Source organism: Heteronotia binoei, chromosome 5 (genome assembly GCF_032191835.1).
Source record: "Heteronotia binoei isolate CCM8104 ecotype False Entrance Well chromosome 5, APGP_CSIRO_Hbin_v1, whole genome shotgun sequence".
NCBI classification, from domain to species: domain Eukaryota; kingdom Metazoa; phylum Chordata; class Lepidosauria; order Squamata; family Gekkonidae; genus Heteronotia; species Heteronotia binoei.
The window spans coordinates 156,966,154-156,986,720 of record NC_083227.1 but is presented as its reverse complement, the minus strand read 5'-3'; the positions used below and the strand labels follow the sequence as shown (position 1 = coordinate 156,986,720).

General features: G+C 42.7%; 1 protein-coding gene across 3 annotated transcripts in view; it reads left to right on the top strand.

The window, feature by feature from the left end:
• The window catches only part of TENM2 (teneurin transmembrane protein 2), a 1,752,117-nt gene that overhangs the window by 1,696,161 nt on the left and 35,389 nt on the right, over window positions 1-20,567 (top strand). For all 3 annotated transcript variants that reach the window (XM_060240624.1, XM_060240625.1, XM_060240626.1), the window contains 4 exons: window positions 1,910-2,142; window positions 6,728-6,882; window positions 7,350-8,224; window positions 15,367-15,542. In XM_060240624.1, the coding sequence (XP_060096607.1) occupies window positions 1,910-2,142; window positions 6,728-6,882; window positions 7,350-8,224; window positions 15,367-15,542 (1,439 nt within the window). The remainder of the gene's footprint in view (window positions 1-1,909; window positions 2,143-6,727; window positions 6,883-7,349; window positions 8,225-15,366; window positions 15,543-20,567) is intronic.

Sequence of the window (20,567 nt, the reverse complement as noted above, 5' to 3'; positions counted from 1 at the left end):
GGCAAATGCGCTCATGCCACTTATTCTAACATACAGAGAACAATGGCAGAAGTTATTAAGAGTTTTGTAGCGTATAAGAAAATATGTGACATGGTCAATCACCGGAGATTTACTAGAGCAGGGAAACCTATTCAGAGCCTCTTTTATCGTACGTGGGCTAACAACAAAGATGGTATGCGTGTACCCTGCTTCTTCTGTACTAAACTCGAGCATGAAAGGAGTTATATGCTAAAATTTTGGAATGCTAAATGGTGGTGTTAACCTCCAGCCACCAAACAGGCTGGCTGTTTTGTTGGAAAGAATTACAAAACTCTTTGTAAAGACTCTTTCTATAAAGAATGAATGAGACGCTAAAGGACTGCAATTGCAAATTATGGGGACTAATTCATCTTTAAGGCTGCTTCAAGGCAAGCCGTGGTGTGTTCTAGGTGCTATTATCTGGCACGGTGGGAAGAAAGGGGAAAGACTTTACAAGAAGGTACAGACGCGACGTCTTTGAAAAATAATTTACAGCTTCTTGTCAGAAGCGGCATCACTTGCGCTTCGGCTGCACGTTGTGTTGCGGTGACGTTATTTTTTAAAATATTTATACCTAAATGAAACATCCATGCTCCATAATATAGTATTCACAGTGGAGGTAAAAAAAAATCCATAAATGGAAGGTAACAAGAACATATATCTTCAATGGGCATATCTTTAAGATGTAAAGCTATCTGTTCCCAGTTTTCTAAAGGATATAGAAATATACGGTGTTCAAAAAGAGCATCAACTACAAAGACAGGCTGATTTTATAGGAGCTGGGCCCTGCCCAGTGGGTTACCTATAAGAGCCGGTGTCTGACCTTTACAGCATATCTCTGTTAACTCAGAACGAGCGGAACTTGTGACCAAGTAAACGCACATAAGATTTCCACATAGGTTGAAGTAAGCCAGTCTGCTGAAGTTTTTAAGAATAAACGGATGGCTACGGGGCTGTACTTCACCCCGCGGCCCTTGCCTCAATTTGTTTGTTGTTCATTATTTTATTGCTCTTATTCAAAGGAGTTAGTGATGGAGTTCGTTTGGGATATCTATTTTTTTTTCTTCATGAGAGCTTTATGAGTTAGATTGGTCAGAAAGATAGGGCGTTTGCGCACTGACCTTAATCGGGAGCGACGTCCCTCTTCACCGCGCAGCGTCTGCGCGGATTTTGCACGAATTGCTCCGCAGAACCCGGAAGAGCCGCAAAGTCCCACGGCTTTTGCGTCGCAAATGTAAACTGGCCAAAAAACAGTTTACATTTGCGGCACAGAAGCCGCGGGACTTTGCGGCTCTTCCGGGTTCTGCGGAGCAATTAGTGCGAAATCCACGTAGACGCTGCGCGGTGAAGAGGGACGTCGCTCCCGATTAAGGTCAGTGCAAAAACGCTCATAGTAACCTGCCCAAAAGGTACCCCGTGAGTTTCACAGCTGAAAAGGGGAATGTGACCTGAGTTTCCCATAGCCCAGGGGTGGCCAACGGTAGCTCTCCAGATGTTTTTGCCTACAACTCCCATCAGCCCCAGCCATTGGCCATGCTGGCTGGGGCTGATGGGAGTTGTGGGCAAAAAACATCTGGAGAGCTACTGTTGGCCACCCCTTGCCTTAGCTTAACTTAAACGTTACTTATTCTAGCCACATTAAGGACTGGAGGCAAAGAACTGGGGACAAGGAAGGGAGATTGGGCAAATTCTTGCAAAATTATTGTTGTCTTGTATGGGGTTTTGGAATTTTGGAGAAGAAAATCAGTCAGCTGACGCTATCTGCAGTGTCGATGATACAAGTAGAATCATTTGCATTTTCTGCCACCTCTGTCCTCCTAGTCCAAATTTAGCTAGAAGGTCTTATGAGGATTTGGTTTAGCCATCATATTTTCTCTTTTCTGTTCTAAAGCAACAACCCTGCCCACAAATACTACCTAGCTGTGGATCCTGTTTCGGGCTCACTGTATGTTTCAGACACCAACAGTCGACGTATTTACAAAGTCAAATCGCTTACTGGTGCCAAAGACTTAGCTGGTAACTCTGAGGTGGTGGCAGGTACAGGAGAGCAATGCTTGCCTTTTGATGAAGCTAGGTGTGGTGACGGAGGCAAAGCAGTGGATGCAACTCTAATGAGCCCACGAGGTAAGGGATGAAAAAAAAAATGATTGTCTGAAGCAAGATTGGATTTTGATATAATTATCTAGCAATTAAATCACTGCTCGCTGAGCTATTTGTATTCTTCCATTTAATCACGGGGTTAACAAGTCTTTAGAGAGCCAGTTTGGTGTAGTGGTTAAGTGTGCGGACTCTTATCTGGGAGAACCGGGTTTGACTCCCCACTCCTCCACTTGCACCTGCTGGCACGGCCTTGGGTCAGCCATAGCTCTGGCAGAGGTTGTCCTTGAAAGGGCAGCTGCTGTGAGAGCCCTCTCCAGCCCCACCCACCTCACAGGGTGTCTGTTGTGGGGGAGGAAGGGAAAGGAGATTGTGAGCCGCTCTGAGACTCTTCAGAGTGGAGGGCGGGATGTAAATCCAATATCTTCATCTACCTCACAGGGTGTCTGTTGTGGGGGAGGAAGGTAAAGGAGATTGTGAGTCGCTCTGAGACTCTTCGGAGTGGAGGGCGGGATGTAAATCCAATATCTTCATCTACCTCACAGGGTGTCTGTTGTGGGGGAGGAAGGTAAAGGAGATTGTGAGCCGCTCTGAGACTCTTCGGAGTGGAGGGCGGGATATAAATCCAACATCTTCATCTACCTCACAGGGTGTCTGTTGTGGGGGAGGAAGGTAAAGGAGATTGTGAGCCGCTCTGAGACTCTTCGGAGTGGAGGGCAGGATATAAATCCAATATCTTCATCTACCTCACAGGGTGTCTGTTGTGGGGGAGGAAGGGAAAGGAGATTGTGAACCACTCTGAGACTCTTCGGAGTGGAGAGCAGGATATAAATCCCATATCTTCTTCTTCTTCTTCCTTTATAGGATTTTATCTTGAGGTTGCTTCTTTTTTTACAGTTTGCTTTGTTTTATTGGGAATAATCTCCTGCCCCTGCATTTTCTTTCCCTTGCAAAAGAAGAACAGGATGTGAATTATATGAGTGCTTTCCACTGTGAAGGGGAAATGTGCAAGCAAGCAGGATTGTATGAAATGCTCCTTTGAGAGTGCAAAAGTGTATATTATGTTTTGGACTTTGTTAGGGGAGTGGTAGGATGTACTGTCTCCTGTTTATGTGGAGAAACAAAAGCCAAAGATTATTTTCTTCTTACAAAAAAAGGAAAATGAAGATACGGGACAATTCACTTTTATTTTTACTATGCTTGCTGTTCAAATTCTGCACAGTATTTTTTTTAAAAATGCAGCCTAAGCATCTGTACTTTGGCTAGCCACATCTCTTGGAACTAATGAAAGCAGAGTAGAAAGAAACACGCACAACAAACATCAAATAAAAGGAATTTCTGCACATTGGCAATGTACAAATTGCAGCTTGACTTTCTGGCACATTAATCGTTATTCTGACTTGGTAAAGTTGAATGGCGCAGTTGTAACAAACCATTGAAATCTGACAAAGGATAGCGTTCCTGGTGTTTTATTTTAAACACAGATAGATATTAATTTGTGGATTTGATCACTCTGCTTAAAAGAAACATTTTAATGTTTGAAATAAATTCCATTTAAAAGCACAAAATGCACAACCACTGGAGAGCCAGTTTGGTGTAGTGGTTAAGTGTGTGGACTCTTATCTGGGAGAACCGGGTTTGATTCCCCACTCCTCCACTTGCACCAGCTAGCATGGACTTGGGTCAGCCATAGCTCTGGCAGAGGTTGTCCTTGAAAGGGCAGCTGCTGTGAGAGCCCTCTCCAGCCCCACCCACCTCACAGGGTGTCAGTTGTGGGGGAGGAAGGGAAAGGAGATTGTGAGCCGCTCTGAGACTTTTCGAAGTGGAGGGCGGGATATAAATCCAATATCTTCATCTACCTCACAGGGTGTCTGTTGTGGGGGAGGAAGGGAAAGGAGATTGTGAGCCGCTCTGAGACTCTTCGGAGTGGAGGGCGGGATATAAATCCAATGTCTTCATCTACCTCACAGGGAGTCTGTTGTGGGGGAGGAAGGTAAGGGAGATTGTGAGCCGCTCTGAGACTCTTCAGAGTGGAGGGCGGGATATAAATCCAATATCTTCATCTACCTCACAGGGTGTCTGTCGTGGGGGAGGAAGGTAAAGGAGATTGTGAGCCGCTCTGAGACTCTTCGGAGTGGAGGGCGGGATATAAATCCAATATTTTCATCTACCTCACAGGGTGTCTGTTGTGGGGGAGGAAGGGAAAGGAGATCGTGAGCCGCTCTGAGACTCTTCGGAGTGGAGGGCGGGATATAAATCCAATATCTTCTTCTTCATCATCTTCTTCTTGTATTGCATCTAGCCACAGATTGCTACCTAAATCAACAAGTGCTGCCAATCAGGGCTAGTCTCCCTTATCAAACTGTCTTGGTGCACATGCTACTGCTCAGGAACAGTAGACCGTATAGGTAGTCAGGTACTTACATGCCCGTTACGTTTACCAGGGGCTCAGCTCATACATTATATCATCATGATTAAAATATGCACCTCACCCTGCTTTCTTTGATAACATAATGACTTCCATGCTGTATTCATCACATGCATATACAATTTCAGCACAGTCCCTAAAGGTAACATTCATGCCTATCGGGAAATGCAGTAGTGCCATAGCATGAAGAAGAAGAAGAAGATATGGGATTGATATCCCGCCCTCCACTCCAAAGAGTCTCAGAGAGGCTCACAATCTCCTTTCCCTTCCTCCCCTACAACAGACACCCTGTGAGGTAGATGAAGATATTGGATTTATATCCCGCCCTCCACTCCAAAGAGTCTCAGAGCGGCTCACAATCTCCTTTCCCTTCCTCCCCCACAACAGACACCTTGTGAGGTGGGTGGGGCTGGAGAGGGCTCTCACAGCAGCTGTCCTTTCAAGTCTATCTTAACTTCAGTTCTGTTTCAGGTTTGAACACAAAACACCCTGTCTCGATCCCAGCTTGTTCTGCAGCCACAGAGTGAAGGCGATGGAACAATGCAATTTGAATGCTGGTTTCATAAACTAATCATAACTTTAAAAAAAAAAAATTCAATTTGCAACAAACGTCCAAACTGCTCCTTGCCTCACTTTTTTAGCAGGCTAAACTCAAACCGTAGTCATGTATAACGATGGACACGAACCAAACTTTGAACCAGAATTTGTCATAAACCTGCCCCAGTTTGTGATTCCTGAACCTCAGTTCATACCATCCCACCCTCTCAATCCTCCCACGAATCTCCCAGGTGGATTTGTGCAGTTCACGTCAGCAGACATGCTGGAGCCTGTGGCACAGCTTAGAGAAGGCATTTAAAGAGACCACAGGGGTTTTTTTCCACGTGACTTGCAGAAAGCCTTTAAGAAATCCCTTTAAATGGATTTTGCAAGCCTTGTCACCACCGCAGCATGGCTCACAAGTGAACTGGGAATGCATTTAAATGCTTTCTCAGTTGACTCCCTGAATTGTGCTGCCACCACAGCATAACTCAACAAGTGAACTGGGAAGGCATTTAAACATCCCCATTGAATGGGTTTTGCAAGCTGACACTGCCTAGGAGTGGAGTCCACGTGGCGAATTCATCTGGAAATTTGCTGTTCGCTTGCACTCTTGCGCTGTTCCCACTTGCAAACCCCATTTAAAGGGAATGTCCCCTTTAAAGGGGTTTTGGGAGATTCCCCACCCCACCCCCTTCCATTCTGCTGGCCTCAGAGAGCTGCAGCCAGCAGAAAGGACCGACGGAAGATCTCCCAGGGAGATCTCCCCCCTTTCCATTCTGCTGGTCTTGCAGAGCTGCCCCCAGCAGAAAGGAGGGAGGGAAGATCCATGAACCTCATGAACCTAAACCAATTTGAGAAGCAGGACAGGTTCGTCCCAGTTCATGCGGGACTTCACAAACCACAAACTGGAACAAATCTCCATTGTCCCAGTTTGTGCCCATCCCTCGTCATGTAAATGACAGGGGCTGAATGTGCTTTGCTGCATGCATTAAAGTGACTCAACCTGATGCTTTGGATTTAGACTCGTAGCACGCTTGCCCAAAAGATCAGCCACTGTTGCTCTTCAGGAAAAGTGCTTTTGCTACTGCTTCCAGCTTCCTGCCACTATACCCTGCCAGAGGAGACCTGCCTAACCAAATAATACTCCGAGTAGTGAAACATCTTAAAGGTGCTCATGGGAAGGAGACAAATATATAGCATAAACGAAAAGTTGTCATCTACAGGGACCTGTTCTGGTGTGAGCCCTAAAAGTGTAATTAAGAGTTGTGCAAGAGCAGCGCATGGTAAAATCCAAATTTACCAAATTTCCAAAAACGCATTGTCCAAACAAGAATGGGAAAACCTTCCTATAACGTTTTTAAGAAATAAAAGTTTGCTTGTACATAATGCAGGAATTAGGAGCAAGCAAATCAGGAATGTTCCGGTTAGCTTGGAAATTAAATAGTTGAAACTTCAGAACCAAAGATTTTGCTGATTCTAGCGGAGCAGTTCCATAGGGTTGGCTGTCATAGAGGACAAACACCCACAAAATCAGGAGCAAATGTGTGAGTAGCGAATTGATCGCAACGATCAGTATCAACGATAAAATTGTTCGCAAAGCATGAAGCCGGGCCACTCATCCTTGCTTTCTTTGCACCCTGGTAGGAATTGCAGTAGATAAGTACGGCCTTATGTATTTTGTTGATGCCACGATGATCCGGAAAGTTGATCAGAATGGAATCATATCAACTCTGCTGGGTTCCAATGACCTAACTGCTGTTCGACCACTAAGCTGTGATTCCAGCATGGATGTCACCCAGGTAGAGTGTTACTTCCTCTTTGCTTATGTACCCTACTGAAACAGATAGCTATTTATTTCGGATAACTACCTAGTTGTGCTCCCCTGAAAATACTGTATGTTGCATTCTGCTAGGGAAAAATGAATCGTAAGGATATCAAGGGTGATGGCAATAAGCAATGTGAGAAAATAGTTAATATAATTACTGATAATAACAAACCTATCGCCTTTGCAGGGAGTGACCTGTAGCAGTGATAGCAAAAGAGAGCTGTGATAATGTTGTACTCAATTGATTTTGCTTCTATATCATTCTTTGCAGCTTGCGGGCCTATTTACTGAATACATTAAGTTTCCGGTGTAGTTCTCATGAAAGCAAATCTGCTCACATCACACACAGTTATGCTCTCTTCCCCATTATCATTGATATGCATTCAAAGCGATGTGTTGGTCTAGGTTCATGGCTGTCATAATGCGTTGTGTCTTCCACAGGTGCGTCTGGAATGGCCAACTGATCTTGCCGTCAACCCAATGGATAACTCTCTGTATGTACTGGAAAACAATGTCATTTTGCGGATCACCGAGAACCATCAGGTTAGCATCATAGCTGGCCGGCCAATGCACTGTCAGGTTCCTGGTATAGACTACTCCCTCAGCAAACTGGCCATTCATTCTGCACTGGAGTCAGCCAGTGCCGTTGCCATCTCACACTCTGGAATCCTTTACATCAGTGAGACAGATGAGAAAAAAATTAACCGGCTTCGCCAGGTCACCTCTAACGGTGAGATTTGCCTCCTGGCTGGGGCATCTTCAGACTGTGACTGCAAAAACGATGTCAACTGTAATTGCTACGCTGGCGATGACGCATATGCCACCGACGCCATCTTAAATACCCCGTCCTCTTTAGCTGTGGCACCAGACGGCACTATTTACATAGCAGATCTTGGGAACATACGTATCAGGGCTGTCAGCAAAAACAGGCCAGTCCTTAACTCTTTCAGCCAGTATGAGATTGCATCTCCAGGAGAGCAGGAACTTTATGTCTTCAACACTGATGGCATTCACCAGTATACCCTAAGCCTTGTCACAGGAGAATATCTATATAATTTCACCTATAGTGCCGATAATGATGTGACTGATGTGATTGATAACAATGGCAACTCGCTAAAAATTCGGCGGGATACAAATGGAGCGCCACGTCATTTCCTAATGCCCGACAATCAAATTGTGACTTTGACTATTGGCACAAATGGTGGTCTTAAAGTAGTTTCAACGCAGACCTTGGAACTTGGATTAATGACTTACCATGGGAACAGTGGTCTCTTGGCAACAAAAAGCGATGAGATCGGATGGACGACATTTTATGAGTAAGACCATTTTTCAGAATAACGTTATCTACCCAGGTGATGAACAAGTAGGGTTTTGTCGTGACAAGGATTTGGTTAGAGAAAAAAGGCAGGTTTAGGCATGATGTGTGCCCCCTTCCGGTTCCAAAATAGTCTGTGATCAGAACTTTGCTTCTTTTGTTCTACTTTGGCATAATTTATTCTGACTATTCTTTGAGACTTTTCATGTAGTATATTCTCAGAAAGCCTCACTATATTTGGCACAGCTATAGAAGTAAGCAGGGAACAGGGCGAGGTTGAGTGGAAGACATTTCAGACTTCAGAATGAAGGTACACAAGAAGATGCCTCCCAGGCATGGTTCACACTTAACACCAAGCCTCCATTTGGCAGTATGTGAATGGACCTTGTACTTGCGCATTTCTCCCTGTCTTTCTCTTTGTGTTTTCTGTGCTCAGAGTCAGATCCAAAATAGATAAAGCAAAGGTCATGGATCTCTATTTATCTTTAAAATTCAGATTTGAGCCTTATAAGGAAGGGAGAGGGTGGTTCAAACTTTCAACTCCGAAGCAGTTTTATTAATTAAAATACACACGCACACCAAAATGCTGTTGCCAGAAAACAAAAGATGGGAGTTTTCCTTGCCTGTCTTCCTTACAAATGTGCTGGATGAAGAAATGGGTTCTGATTAGCAAAACAGAGCAGAGGAGATTGAACGTTTAAACGCACTCTCCTCTTTTGGCATAACCCTAATCTGAATCGTGGCTCTTACAGGCGTGCAATTGGCCTCTCGCAGACAAAGATCTTCATGACATCTGTTTTAGTCCTTACTAAGCGCTTCAGGTTTATTGCAAACTATATTTTGGCATTACATCCCAACCAGAAAACTGAATATAGACAGCTTCAGTCAGAGTGAGGTTTATTTATTTATTATTTATTTGTTTGTTTGTTCGATTTATATCCCGCCCTACCCCACCAAAGCGGGCTCAGGGCGGCTTACAATACAGAATGCTAACAGTAAATCCGTTTAAAATACATTAATGATTATACAGTAAAATACATAAAAATACATAAAACACACATCAATACACTATGCTACCTCTTCCTTAAGTCGGTTCTTCAAGTATTCCAGTGTTCAATATTCTGATGTTCGTAAGTTTAAATATTCAGGCATCCCGGTATCAATCAGTTGTATGCCAACCGGAAGAGGGCTGTTTTACAGGCCCTGCGGAACTGTTCAAGGTTCCGCAGGGCCCTCACCTCCTCCGGGAGCTGGTTCCACCAACAGGGGGCTGCAATCGAAAAGGCCCTGTCTCTGGTCGCTTTCAGACGGGCCTCCTTTGGCCCAGGGATTATAAGGAGGTTCTGAGACCCCGATCTCAGCACTCTCTGGGGAACATGTGGGGAGAGACGGTCCCTAAGGTAGGCAGGTCCCAGGCCATAAATGGCTTTCAAGGTCGGTTCATGGAACAGAACTTATAGAGAGGGATGCCTGACCTCCCCACAGTGGTAGTGGGGGTCTCCCACGGCCACGCCCCACTTCTCAAAAAAAGGGAAGAACACCTGGCATTCCCACCATGTGCCTAAGTGACTTGGAAGTGATGTATGCCCATCAGGGGCGACGCTCTGGTTCGGATTCAGTTTTATTACAGACCACTACCAGATCCAGCTGACAGAACTCTGTGGTGGAAACCCAAAAATCAGTGTCACCCCCCTGATGTCCCTGACGAGCCTACATCACTTTCAGGTAATCACTTCCATGTTGCAGACATGCCAGGCATTCCTCCCTGCCCTTGGGAAGTGCACCCCTTTTTCCTGCCAACTGCTCTGAAGGATCTAAGCAGCAATAGTGAGGAACACAGAATAGGTGAAATTGGAAAGCCCAAAGCCTCCGGTGTAGACAATGCCTCAATATAAACTGTACAAAAAATTCTGTTGTATTTTTAACTATTTAATAAATGGTGCTCAGTAATTAAATGGCAACACACTTCTATATGATGAGTTCTACAAAGAGATGCATACAAAGTTAGACCAGAACAGAGGATTCAATAATCATTCAGTCCATTTCGGCATGTACCCCTAAGGGTTTCCCCGGATAGTCAGATCTCGGTCCTAGTAAAAGGACAAAAGTAAGTCCCAAAGAGTTCAATTTTATTCCCAAAACCTGATTCCAGCTTCCAACTATGGGTAGACTGGTGATATTCCAGGCCATGTTTAGCTAATTTTTGTTCCAGCCCAATCCAAGTCAAGATTCTTAAACCATTTTCTCAAGTATGCAGTTTGCACCTGTGAAGAGCAAATGAAAGACTGTTTGTGAGTAAACATCCCACCAAGCTGCTGTGCGAAGCAGTTAAATAATAGTTAAAGGTTATATGTGAAGGTTATGAATGTCTGTTAAAGAAGCTGTTGTGTGGTTGTCCTCAGAAGCCTAATATGATTTAGGATGGCAACAGCAGAATGGCTGCCAACATTGTTAAACATGTGTGGCTGACCTATGAATATTTTCTATACTAGCTCTGCCCAACTCATAACCTAGTAGATTATGGCTACACCCCACTAAGTTTCTTCTCTCCAGGGATTTCAATATCACAGTTTCTTTCAGAACTCAAATTACCAGTCTTGCTGTTCAAATGTCAGGATATTGGGACTATGCTCCATTTGGTCAGATAAAGCATTGATTAACTTTACTCACTGCTCGGTCCTGAGGTTGGTGAGGAAATTAGATCCCAAGGTATCTGTAAAAGCTCAACATGACATATAATTTCTAGAGAGCCTGAAATTATACTCTTTTAAGAGCCAGTAGATTAGAAAGACAAAATTTCCTTTTTAACTGCAACAGATGAAAGATAGCATGATAAACATTTTTTAAAAAAAATTGTAAAAGAAAACCAGAATCTCCTTTTAATAGTCTGCATGTACATGCCTAGTCAGTGCTGTTGAATTTCCTCAAATAACTGATAGTATGCAAATACCATGAAAAAAATATGCAAACAGGCCTTTCTGGAGGTAGAGATGAAACATTTGCATGCCAAATGTATTGTACATTTTCTCAAGTGTGCAGTTTGCACCTGTGAAGAGCAAATGAAGGACTGTTTGTGGTAAACCTTCTGCCAAGCTGCTGTGAAACAGCAAGTTGAAATCCTTTCTCCTAAAGAAAACCACTGTCAGAGAAGGCATCATTCTGCTATTTTAAAAGGTGCCTTTTCTAGGCAGCTTCTAATGAATGACTAAACCTATCAACTAACAAGAATGGGCTCCATTTGGTCAGGCCATTTGGATTTCCTTCACAAGTGAGCAACCCATTATTCCCCGCAATGTCTATTTTGACTTCGAGCGCATTGTTGTGGCAAAGTTCTTCTTCAGCAGGGAATTTGCTTCCATACACAGTTTCATGCTGAGCATTAATTACTGCCTCCACCCAGTATGAGCTGAGAACAGCCCCTAAAAAGAAAGTGCTGAAAACACCCTCAAAAGTAATAGCATTTCGTAGACTCCGAGGGTCATTCCCTCATTGCTGGCCTATTTATGAGCAGGTATTAATGGTTGAGCAACATCTTGAATATGCAGACCAGCAAAAAAAAAAAAAAGCAAAACTAGTTCAAGGGCAGAAGCAACCCAGTTCACAAATACAGCTATAATTTTACAGGTACCCATGTTTGTGGGTTTGTTTGCTTAAATGGGAGTTTTTCTCTTACCAAGCGGAACACTGCCATCTGCTGACCTTTTTGTAAAATGGGTACCGGTAAACTGCTGCGTCTAGCGGTATTAATCTTAACAAGGCTGCCTGATGATTTTCCAAGCCAGGAGATGGACAGCACTCCCACGGTCCTTATTTGCAACAATCTTTTGGCAGCATTCTTAATCCGGCCCATTGTTAAATTCTGTGTACAGTAAATTGCATTCCAAGACCATCCCTGTAATATAGATGTCAGTAGCTTGGTCTTTTTTTCAGGTTTATGCATGCAAATATACAAATAGCCAGTTTTTCAGATGTTGTGATTATAAGATAAAGACGTGATGCTAAAATGCTTGGGGAATATTTAAAGTCCATGAAACAGCTCCAGGGACATATTTTCAATCGGTCCCACTAGGTATCCTATGAGTCCATGTGGAGTAAGCTTTGCATTTTGAAAGCACTATATAAGAATTAATTTAAGGGGGCCAGGAAATAGATTGTGTGGGCATGGAACCTTATTCGTCTTCGCATTAAGACTGAAAGCTGTAATTAGTCCATTATTTTACATCAAAATAACTTCATCTGAGTGTTTCGAATCCCAAGTGCCTAGCCTGCTAGCTGAAACCGTTAGGCTATAGATCATCATAAATTGTAGTATTGACAGATATGAAACTCTGAATAAAATGCAGCAAACAAGTACAAACGTAAGGAACATCCAGTGCAATTTGAGAAATGTGAAACAGAAAAAAACTAATAAAATTAATGAATCCTATTTGTAGTCTGGCTGTGCATGTTTAGCAGTAATAGGAGCAATTTACAATAATACCTTACATCTTTCAGACAGAAATACCATGCGCTGACTGAGCCACCAGAGCTATAAAGTGATTCCCATTCTCCCTGGTTTTTCCCTTCCATTATCCTCCTTCCCTCGATCCTGCTGATTAACGGCTCTCTAATGGATGTGAGATCCTCGCTCCACCCAACCACTCATCAGTTCGCAGGAAATGACCTGCTCCATCATAGTTATAGCTTAATAAATGCATTTACAGCTGTCTGCTGCCTAAATCCATGGAATAATTAAGTCACATTATTGAGCAATCCCGCACAATCCAGTCCAGGCTCTTTCCCCAGCTGAGAACAGCCATGCTTGCAGGGCAGCAGTTGCCGTTCCCATATGTTTTTCAGTCTGCTGCTTACCTACCCTCCTCAACAACTCTATAGAGCTGTGTGTAGATGGACTTGCACACTGGGACAATTTGCCAGTTTCAGCAATTAGTGCCTCATTAGTATCTTGTCTCTGGAGAAAGCGATCACGTGAGCATTCTTTTCCAGAAAAAAAAAAGATCAGTCGCCGATGCTGAGGGAAAAAAAAATCAAAGCCATTTATACCAAGTGACTTCTTGCTTTTGCCAAATGAAATAATTGTGACCATACGCATAACATTAAATTGCTTTGGTAAATTCAGTTGTACCGTGAAGTGTGTGTTGCCTGAACAGTAATCAGTGCTTTGTACTGTTTCTGCAACAGAACAATGCCTCTTCCATCCTTCACTGACATTGTTACTGGATTATTGTTTTTTGAAAAACTAATAGAAGTTTTTTTTAAAAAAGATTAAAAATGATGCCTCCCACATTTTCCAGGTATTGTTTTTAATGAGGGTCTGTCTCCCCTCTGATAAACTGCTCATTCGTGAGCTTTGAATTTCATATTCTAACCAAATGCGGAAAGCTGTATTGATCCTCAATGTACTAAATTAAGCACAGCAATGTAAATGGGCCCCATTTGTTCTGGAAATGTCTATGGTTCAAGTCTGCCTTGGTTGCTTTGCCAAGAGACGGAGGCTTAAGATGGGACCACCTCCAACTGCTCTGCCAGCACATCACTACAAATAGATGTGAAACAAAGCAGGATTGGGACAGTTCCCCTCCACACACACACACGCTGGGAGGGATGGTGGCTCAGTCGTAGAGCATCGGCTTGGTAAGCAGAAGGTCCCAGGTTCAATCCCTGGCATCTCCAAAAAAAAGGGTCCAGGCAAATAGGTGTGAAAAACCTCAGCTTGAGACCCTGGAGAGCCGCTGCCAGTCTGAGTAGACAATACTGACTTTGATGGACCAAGGGTCTGATTCAGTATAAGGCAGCTTCATATGTCCATATGTCCACACGCACAGTGCCTGAGAACAAATGTAATTATTTCTGAGCCCAAAGCCAAATATAATTGTTGTTTAAAATTATTAAAAGGTCCTGTTTGTTAGATGTATTCCAGCAGTTTTTAGCAACACAATAATACAGGCATTCAGTGGCACTTCAGTGCCTTAACAAAACTTGTGCTTGAATAACGTTTTACTGTTATTAATTATTTATTTATTTTTATGTATTTCATTCGATTTATATCCCGCCCTACTCCACCGAAGCGGGCTCAGGGCAGCTCTCAACACAAAATTCTAACAATAAAATTAAGAATTAAAATACATTAATAATTTACGCAATAAAAATATACACAATTCGTCAGCGTACTATCCTACAGTCTTCCTTAAAATTCAGATATTGAGATGCCGGTCAGTTGTATGCCAACCGGAAGAGGACTGTCTTACAGGCCCTGTGGAACTGCCCAAGGTTCCGCAGGGCCCTCACCTCTTCTGGCAGCTGTTTCCACCAACAGGGGGCTGTGATTGAAAAAACCCTGTCCCTAGCTGACTTCAGACGGGCCTCCTTTGGCCCGGGGATTGTAAGGAGAATTAGGTGTGCATGCTAAATGTACAAATCCTTTTGCTTAAAAGAGGGGTTGACTGCCCAATGCTAAGTATTGCTATAATTAATACAATATGTTAGAAAAATATAAAACACCTTATATGTACATTAAATTATTTAAATAAACACTCTTGAAATTTAACCGTCAATATACCAAAGGTAGGAGTTAAACCTTGCAAAATCTCTTCCAAACTGAAATTCCTCTCTCCACAAAAAAAAGAGAGAAAAGACCAGAGACATATCACAAGAACATTTGTAGCCAAATATATCACTGTGCATTTCGAAGATTGATTTTTTTGCAATAGTTATATAAATCATATTACAATAAAAAGAAAGAATAGTGAGGATATTCTTTAAAATATGTAAATCCTAATGATTGCCCTCTATAAAGACATACGAAAGGGTAACAAGAATATCTAGGGAGGTTTATTCATAAGAAGGTGTTTCCACAGATATGCAGAACCTAGATTGTTCTTCTTTTGAGTTCTTTGGTTCTGTGTGCTTTGGTTTCTGAATCTAGCAACTTTTTTGTACAGAAATCTGGTGGACTCTTCCCGCTTTTGATACTGAAAATTATTTTGCATAATGGGGCCTTTGTACTTATTCCAAGTTATTTTTGTTATTTTCCAATCTCTAGATGGCGTGTGTGTGTATAAATTTAAAATAAGTGACTGTATATGTTGGCTCAGATGACTCTTGAAACAATTATATATGTGTGGCTTTTCTTGCATCTTATAGTTATGACCATGAAGGACGTCTGACCAATGTAACTCGCCCCACGGGTGTAGTAACCAGCCTTCATCGTGAAATGGAAAAGTCTATTACCATAGATATTGAAAACTCCAACCGGGATGATGATGTCACAGTAATTACCAACCTCTCCTCCGTGGAGGCATCTTATACAGTAGTTCAAGGTACAGAGCACGCTTCTCAGAACACCACATCATCTGTCAAATATACAAATAATAATAATCTCTCAGCTGTTCTCAGAAGACTTCACACACGTGTGCGTGTGCGAGCAAAAACAATGGTATAAAGCAGATATCGGCACGTTCTGGTCCTCATGCTTTTGTGCAGTTTAGGCGTTCTGTTAAACTCGTACAAACTCCTGAGGATAGCAGCTTTTATTTTAAAAATCACTATCCATTAATCTTCTCAGTTTTTACTTCTGTAAAGGCTATACTTCCCCCTCCCAGCACATATACACAAATCCCTGGAGTGCTGCATGGCTATCCCATTACCATATGTCATTTTTTTTTTTTGTACCACATCACTGTCCTCTCAGCGGGAGAAACACACTTTTCTGCATCATTCCAATAAATTAAATGAGTAAAAAGCTATAGATTATTATTCATATTTGACTGTTATTCGTAACAGAGAATAGCATTCTCGCATTAAGCATCATGACAATCATGTTTCAAAAATGTATTAATGGCGTCACTTGTGAAAACATCTAGAATTTAAGGATGGTTCTGTCTCCTCTGCCGGTGTGTGCTTTTTATTCAAGCCAGACCCAAGGGACTAACCCACCCCAAGTCAGTCACCTCTTGGAATGGATAAGTGGAAGTGATCCAGGAAGCAACCATATCTTTTGATAACACATTTATCCACTGTCATGATATCTGTGGAAGTACACATCCTGCGTTTGAGTAGAATATATCTTGAGAACTTTCTAGAACTGAAGGTTGGCGCCTGGCTGACATGTCTGTTGCGCTTAAGAACTCCGTGTGTGCGTGCGCATGTGTGTGTGTTCCAGATCAATTTCCTTTCTCACCCATGGTGCAACAGGTATTGTTTAAGAAGTACACCAGGTGTAGAGCTAAGGTAATACCTCTAATGTCCATGAATGTTTAGGGAAAAACACACATTTGAATCCTGTGCTCCTCAGAAATGTACTAAAAAATAAACTCATAGGAATCATTTGCAGCCCTAGCACCAAGGGGAAGGGGCAAGGCAGGTGCCAAAGGCAAGGGGTTCCCTTACACCCCCACTATTACCCATTTATAGGACCAGTCAAAATAAGAACCACATACACAACACCCCATCTCCTCCACCCAGCAAGAACTGCCATGTCCACCTTCACCTTCTCTGCCTCTGCCTGCTCGCGGCACCCTAAACGGGATCCACAGTGAGTCTGGGCCCCGTTATAGGGTTTATCTCTGGAAACAAATTTTGCAGGCCTGCGCTATATGGCCTTTTGGATGTGTCTGCTTCTTTGGAGCACCACCTTTTCTCTTTTGGTGCCTAAATTAACCTCCTCTAACCCTGTTGCCAAGTGAAATCAAGTTTCAGACCAATAGGCAGCCTTAGGATCGTGATGGTGAAGTAGCGTTGCCAAGTCCAATTCAAGAAATATCTGGGGACTTTGGGGGTGGAGCCAAGAGACATTAGGGGTGGAGCCTAGATCAAGGCTGTGACAAGCATCATTGAACTCCAAAGGGAGTTCTGGCCATCACATTTCAAGGGACGGCACACCTTTTCAATGCCTTCCTTCCACAGGAAATAATGAAGGATAGGGGCACCTTCTTTTGGGGCTCATAGAATTGGACCCCCTGGTCCAATCTTTTTGAAACTTGGGGGGGGGGGGTATTTTGGGGAGAGGCACTAGATGCTATACGGAAAATTTGGTGCCTCTACCCCAAACAACAGCCCCCCCAGAGCCCCAGATACCCACGGATCAATTCTCCATGATTTTCTATGGGAATACATCTCCATAGGGAATAACAGAGTTCCCAGCAGACATTTCCCTCCCCTCCCCCTGCTTTCTGATGACCCTGAAGTGGGAGAAGGGCCTCCAAACCAGGGGATCCCCTGCCCCCACCTGGGGATTGGCAGCCCTATGGTGAAGATAATGGTCTAAGAATAAGCAGTCAATTCAAAAAGTTAGTTCCTCTTCAGGAACTGAAGAAAAAACAACACACAAACATTTTTTAAAAATACTATCTACGTAGTCCACTACAGCACCATCAACGGATTCACACCGGTGGTAACTTCAACATCGATATAGATTGTGCCAATATATTCTCTCAACCATACTCATCCTAGTCCAAACATGTAACTAAGGTTTATGTTCCTTCAGCTCCAGTAAAGTGAGTTCTCCAGACACCTTCGCCTACCTAGCATACTACCTCCAAAATATAACATTGTTCTGATGTCTTAATCTCATTTTTCTCAAAGAAAGATCGAAAGCAACATTTCCTGTTTTATTATTATTGCTTTTACCCTGTTCCACTTAGGATCACGCAGTCACAGGGCTGTGCTTCCACAGAACACATCGTATCAACGGGCACATCATATCAACCTTGAACTGACAGTGGAACTGTCATCAAAACCATTGGGGAAACAGTTATCCTTTTTCACCAGCCAGAGCTAGCTGTGCATTAGCATCCTGTTAGTATCCTGAAAATAGTCAAAGGGATTATTGTGAGGTATAAAACCTTAAATAAGATCTGTTTTTCTTTTCCAAAGCCAGTGACTCCAAATCAGAGTGCAATCGTTAGAAGAGAATATGTATGTGGCACATCAAGAAGGAGGTTGCTGGAATGCACTGGTAATTTCCACAGACAGAAGGAGCTTCTTTCTTCAGAGCATAACTTCCTTGCTTCCCCCCCCCCCCTCCTGTAGCAGCCCCAAATGCTCCATGAAATGCTGCTACATCTTTATCCATCTTTCATCTGCAGGAAGAATAACTAGTCAAATGAGGCTAGAGTGTAAGAGGTCTACAGAGAGCATTTCTATGGAACTCCAAATGCATCCTCATTGTCTTCCAAGTGTCTATATCTGACACAAGGAAATTCCCTTGCGCTTTTCAGTACTATAATATCTTTTGCAGAAGATTTAGGGCAAAATCTTGTATGAATGGCTAGGAAGATCCACCCCCTGTAAAGGTTTGCGGAAACTTTGACAAGTTCATTTCTGAATTCTTCTTCAACAGTCAGGGGGTCTACTTTCCATTTTTAACTATACCTTATAATTGCATTCATTTTATTGTTTATCTAGAAATGTTGTATGCATCCTTATCAGAGACTTACAAAACAAAAACAAATTTTAACCCTTCCACAACTGATATTCCTTCTTTAAATTTCCACTTGGCAGCAATTTCTGCCTTCCAGATGAGATATGAGCAATGTTTTCTCATCTAAAGCCTTTTTTTTCCCACATAGGAGGCAGTGTAACTACTCCTACATCACCTTGGAGTTTACTTCTTCGACAACAAATGTTCTTACTTGACTGTAGTGAAAACAATTTGAACCCATTGCTGTGTTACAGCCTCACTTACTGCTTTAAACATCCTTCTTGATAGATATTATCACGGTTTAACCCACCATATTTTCACTCGCATTGAGATGACACATTCTTATGCCCCCAAATCTCCTTTCTTTCAAAGACATTTCTGATTTTTTTTCCTCAAAGTTTAGTACTTCCACTTGTGTTGCAGATCTAAGACTACACTGGACCCATCTAGCAACTGCGTGTTTTAAGAGTTTCACCCTTATACCTTAATAGGACCCAGTTGGATTCTGAACATTTCTTTCACAATAATGTTATCCCTAGGTATTTCATATCATCAGCCAGTCTGCTGTAGTGGTTATCTCTGGGACTCTTATCTGGGAGAACCGGGTTTGATTCTCCACTCCTCCACTTGCACCTGCTAGCATGGCCTTGGGTCAGCCATAGCTCTGGCAGAGGTTGTCCTTGAAAGGGCAGCTGCTGTGAGAGCCCTCTCCAGCCCCACCCACCTCACAGGGTGTCTGTTGTGGGGGAGGAAGGTAAAGGAGATTGTGAGCCGCTCTGAGACTCTTCGGAGTGGAGGGCGGGATATAAATCCAATATCTTCTTCTTCTTCTTCATCAAGCTATCCAATGATTGTATAATTATGGGAAATTTTTAGGGTTTTTTTTAACTATACAATAATAGCTCCATCCATGAGATGTTCAAGCAAGTATCACAAGGTGTTTTGTTTTGTTTTTTTAATTTTGTTACTTATCTAAAGGATTTCACTACCATATGTGTGCCTGCCTACAGACCATGAAGAAGAAAAGCAGGTTTCTTCTTCAGGTGTCTGTCAGTGGGGACATTTCTCATGGGGACTATGAAGCTCTCCCTGCCCTTTGTAACAGGAAAAATTATCCTTTTGAGGGGAACAACGTGGTTGTTCCAGTCCTTAGCTAGCTCTAGAAACTTCCTGGCAACTCATATGTGTGACTGTACAAATTACCGCTCAAAGAATGATAGTGCTGACTTATTTCTCCCATAGCATTTATCCTCCAACACATTTAAAGAATCCTGGTGTGCCCCATTCCATCCCTTTTCCTTTGATTCTTTGCCAGCGGTCTGGAAGCTGTTAAGAGAACCAGCTATTTTTTTTTTTTAATGGCTTAGGGAGTCTAGGACCATTTCCTGTGTAAGCCAAGTCATAGCATACACTCAGAAGCAGAGATCAGTAAAGGGGTTAAATGTGAACCTTCCAGAAGTAATTCCATATTGCATGTCTTGACACTGTTACCAGAGCTGCAAGGAAAGGAATTTTGTGGATGATGTTTTTTTAATTAAGAGATAATGTCACTGAAAACAAACATAGTCACAGGACAATAGCCTCCTGACATATAAATGTCAACATTTATGGACTGTTTTCCTGGGTTCCGATGGCTTTATTGCTCTGCTACCAGATGATTAATTATGTAGATATTTTGTTTTTGACAAAAGGATAGTGCTTCTTTGATGGCAGCTGCTCACTGGATAAGTTCCTTTTTGTTTGTTTTACAGAATGGTTCAGGTTGCACCAGACAGACAGGAAAGCAACCATCTCAGAAATATGAAGTTTTAGTTTTGTAACGTTTGTCAGTCAGTAAAAGGCCAGATGTCTACTTGGCTAAAACAGTCTCCTCAAGGCAATGACACTCACGCAAGAGATTGTTTCTGGCAGCTCATTTTGTGTT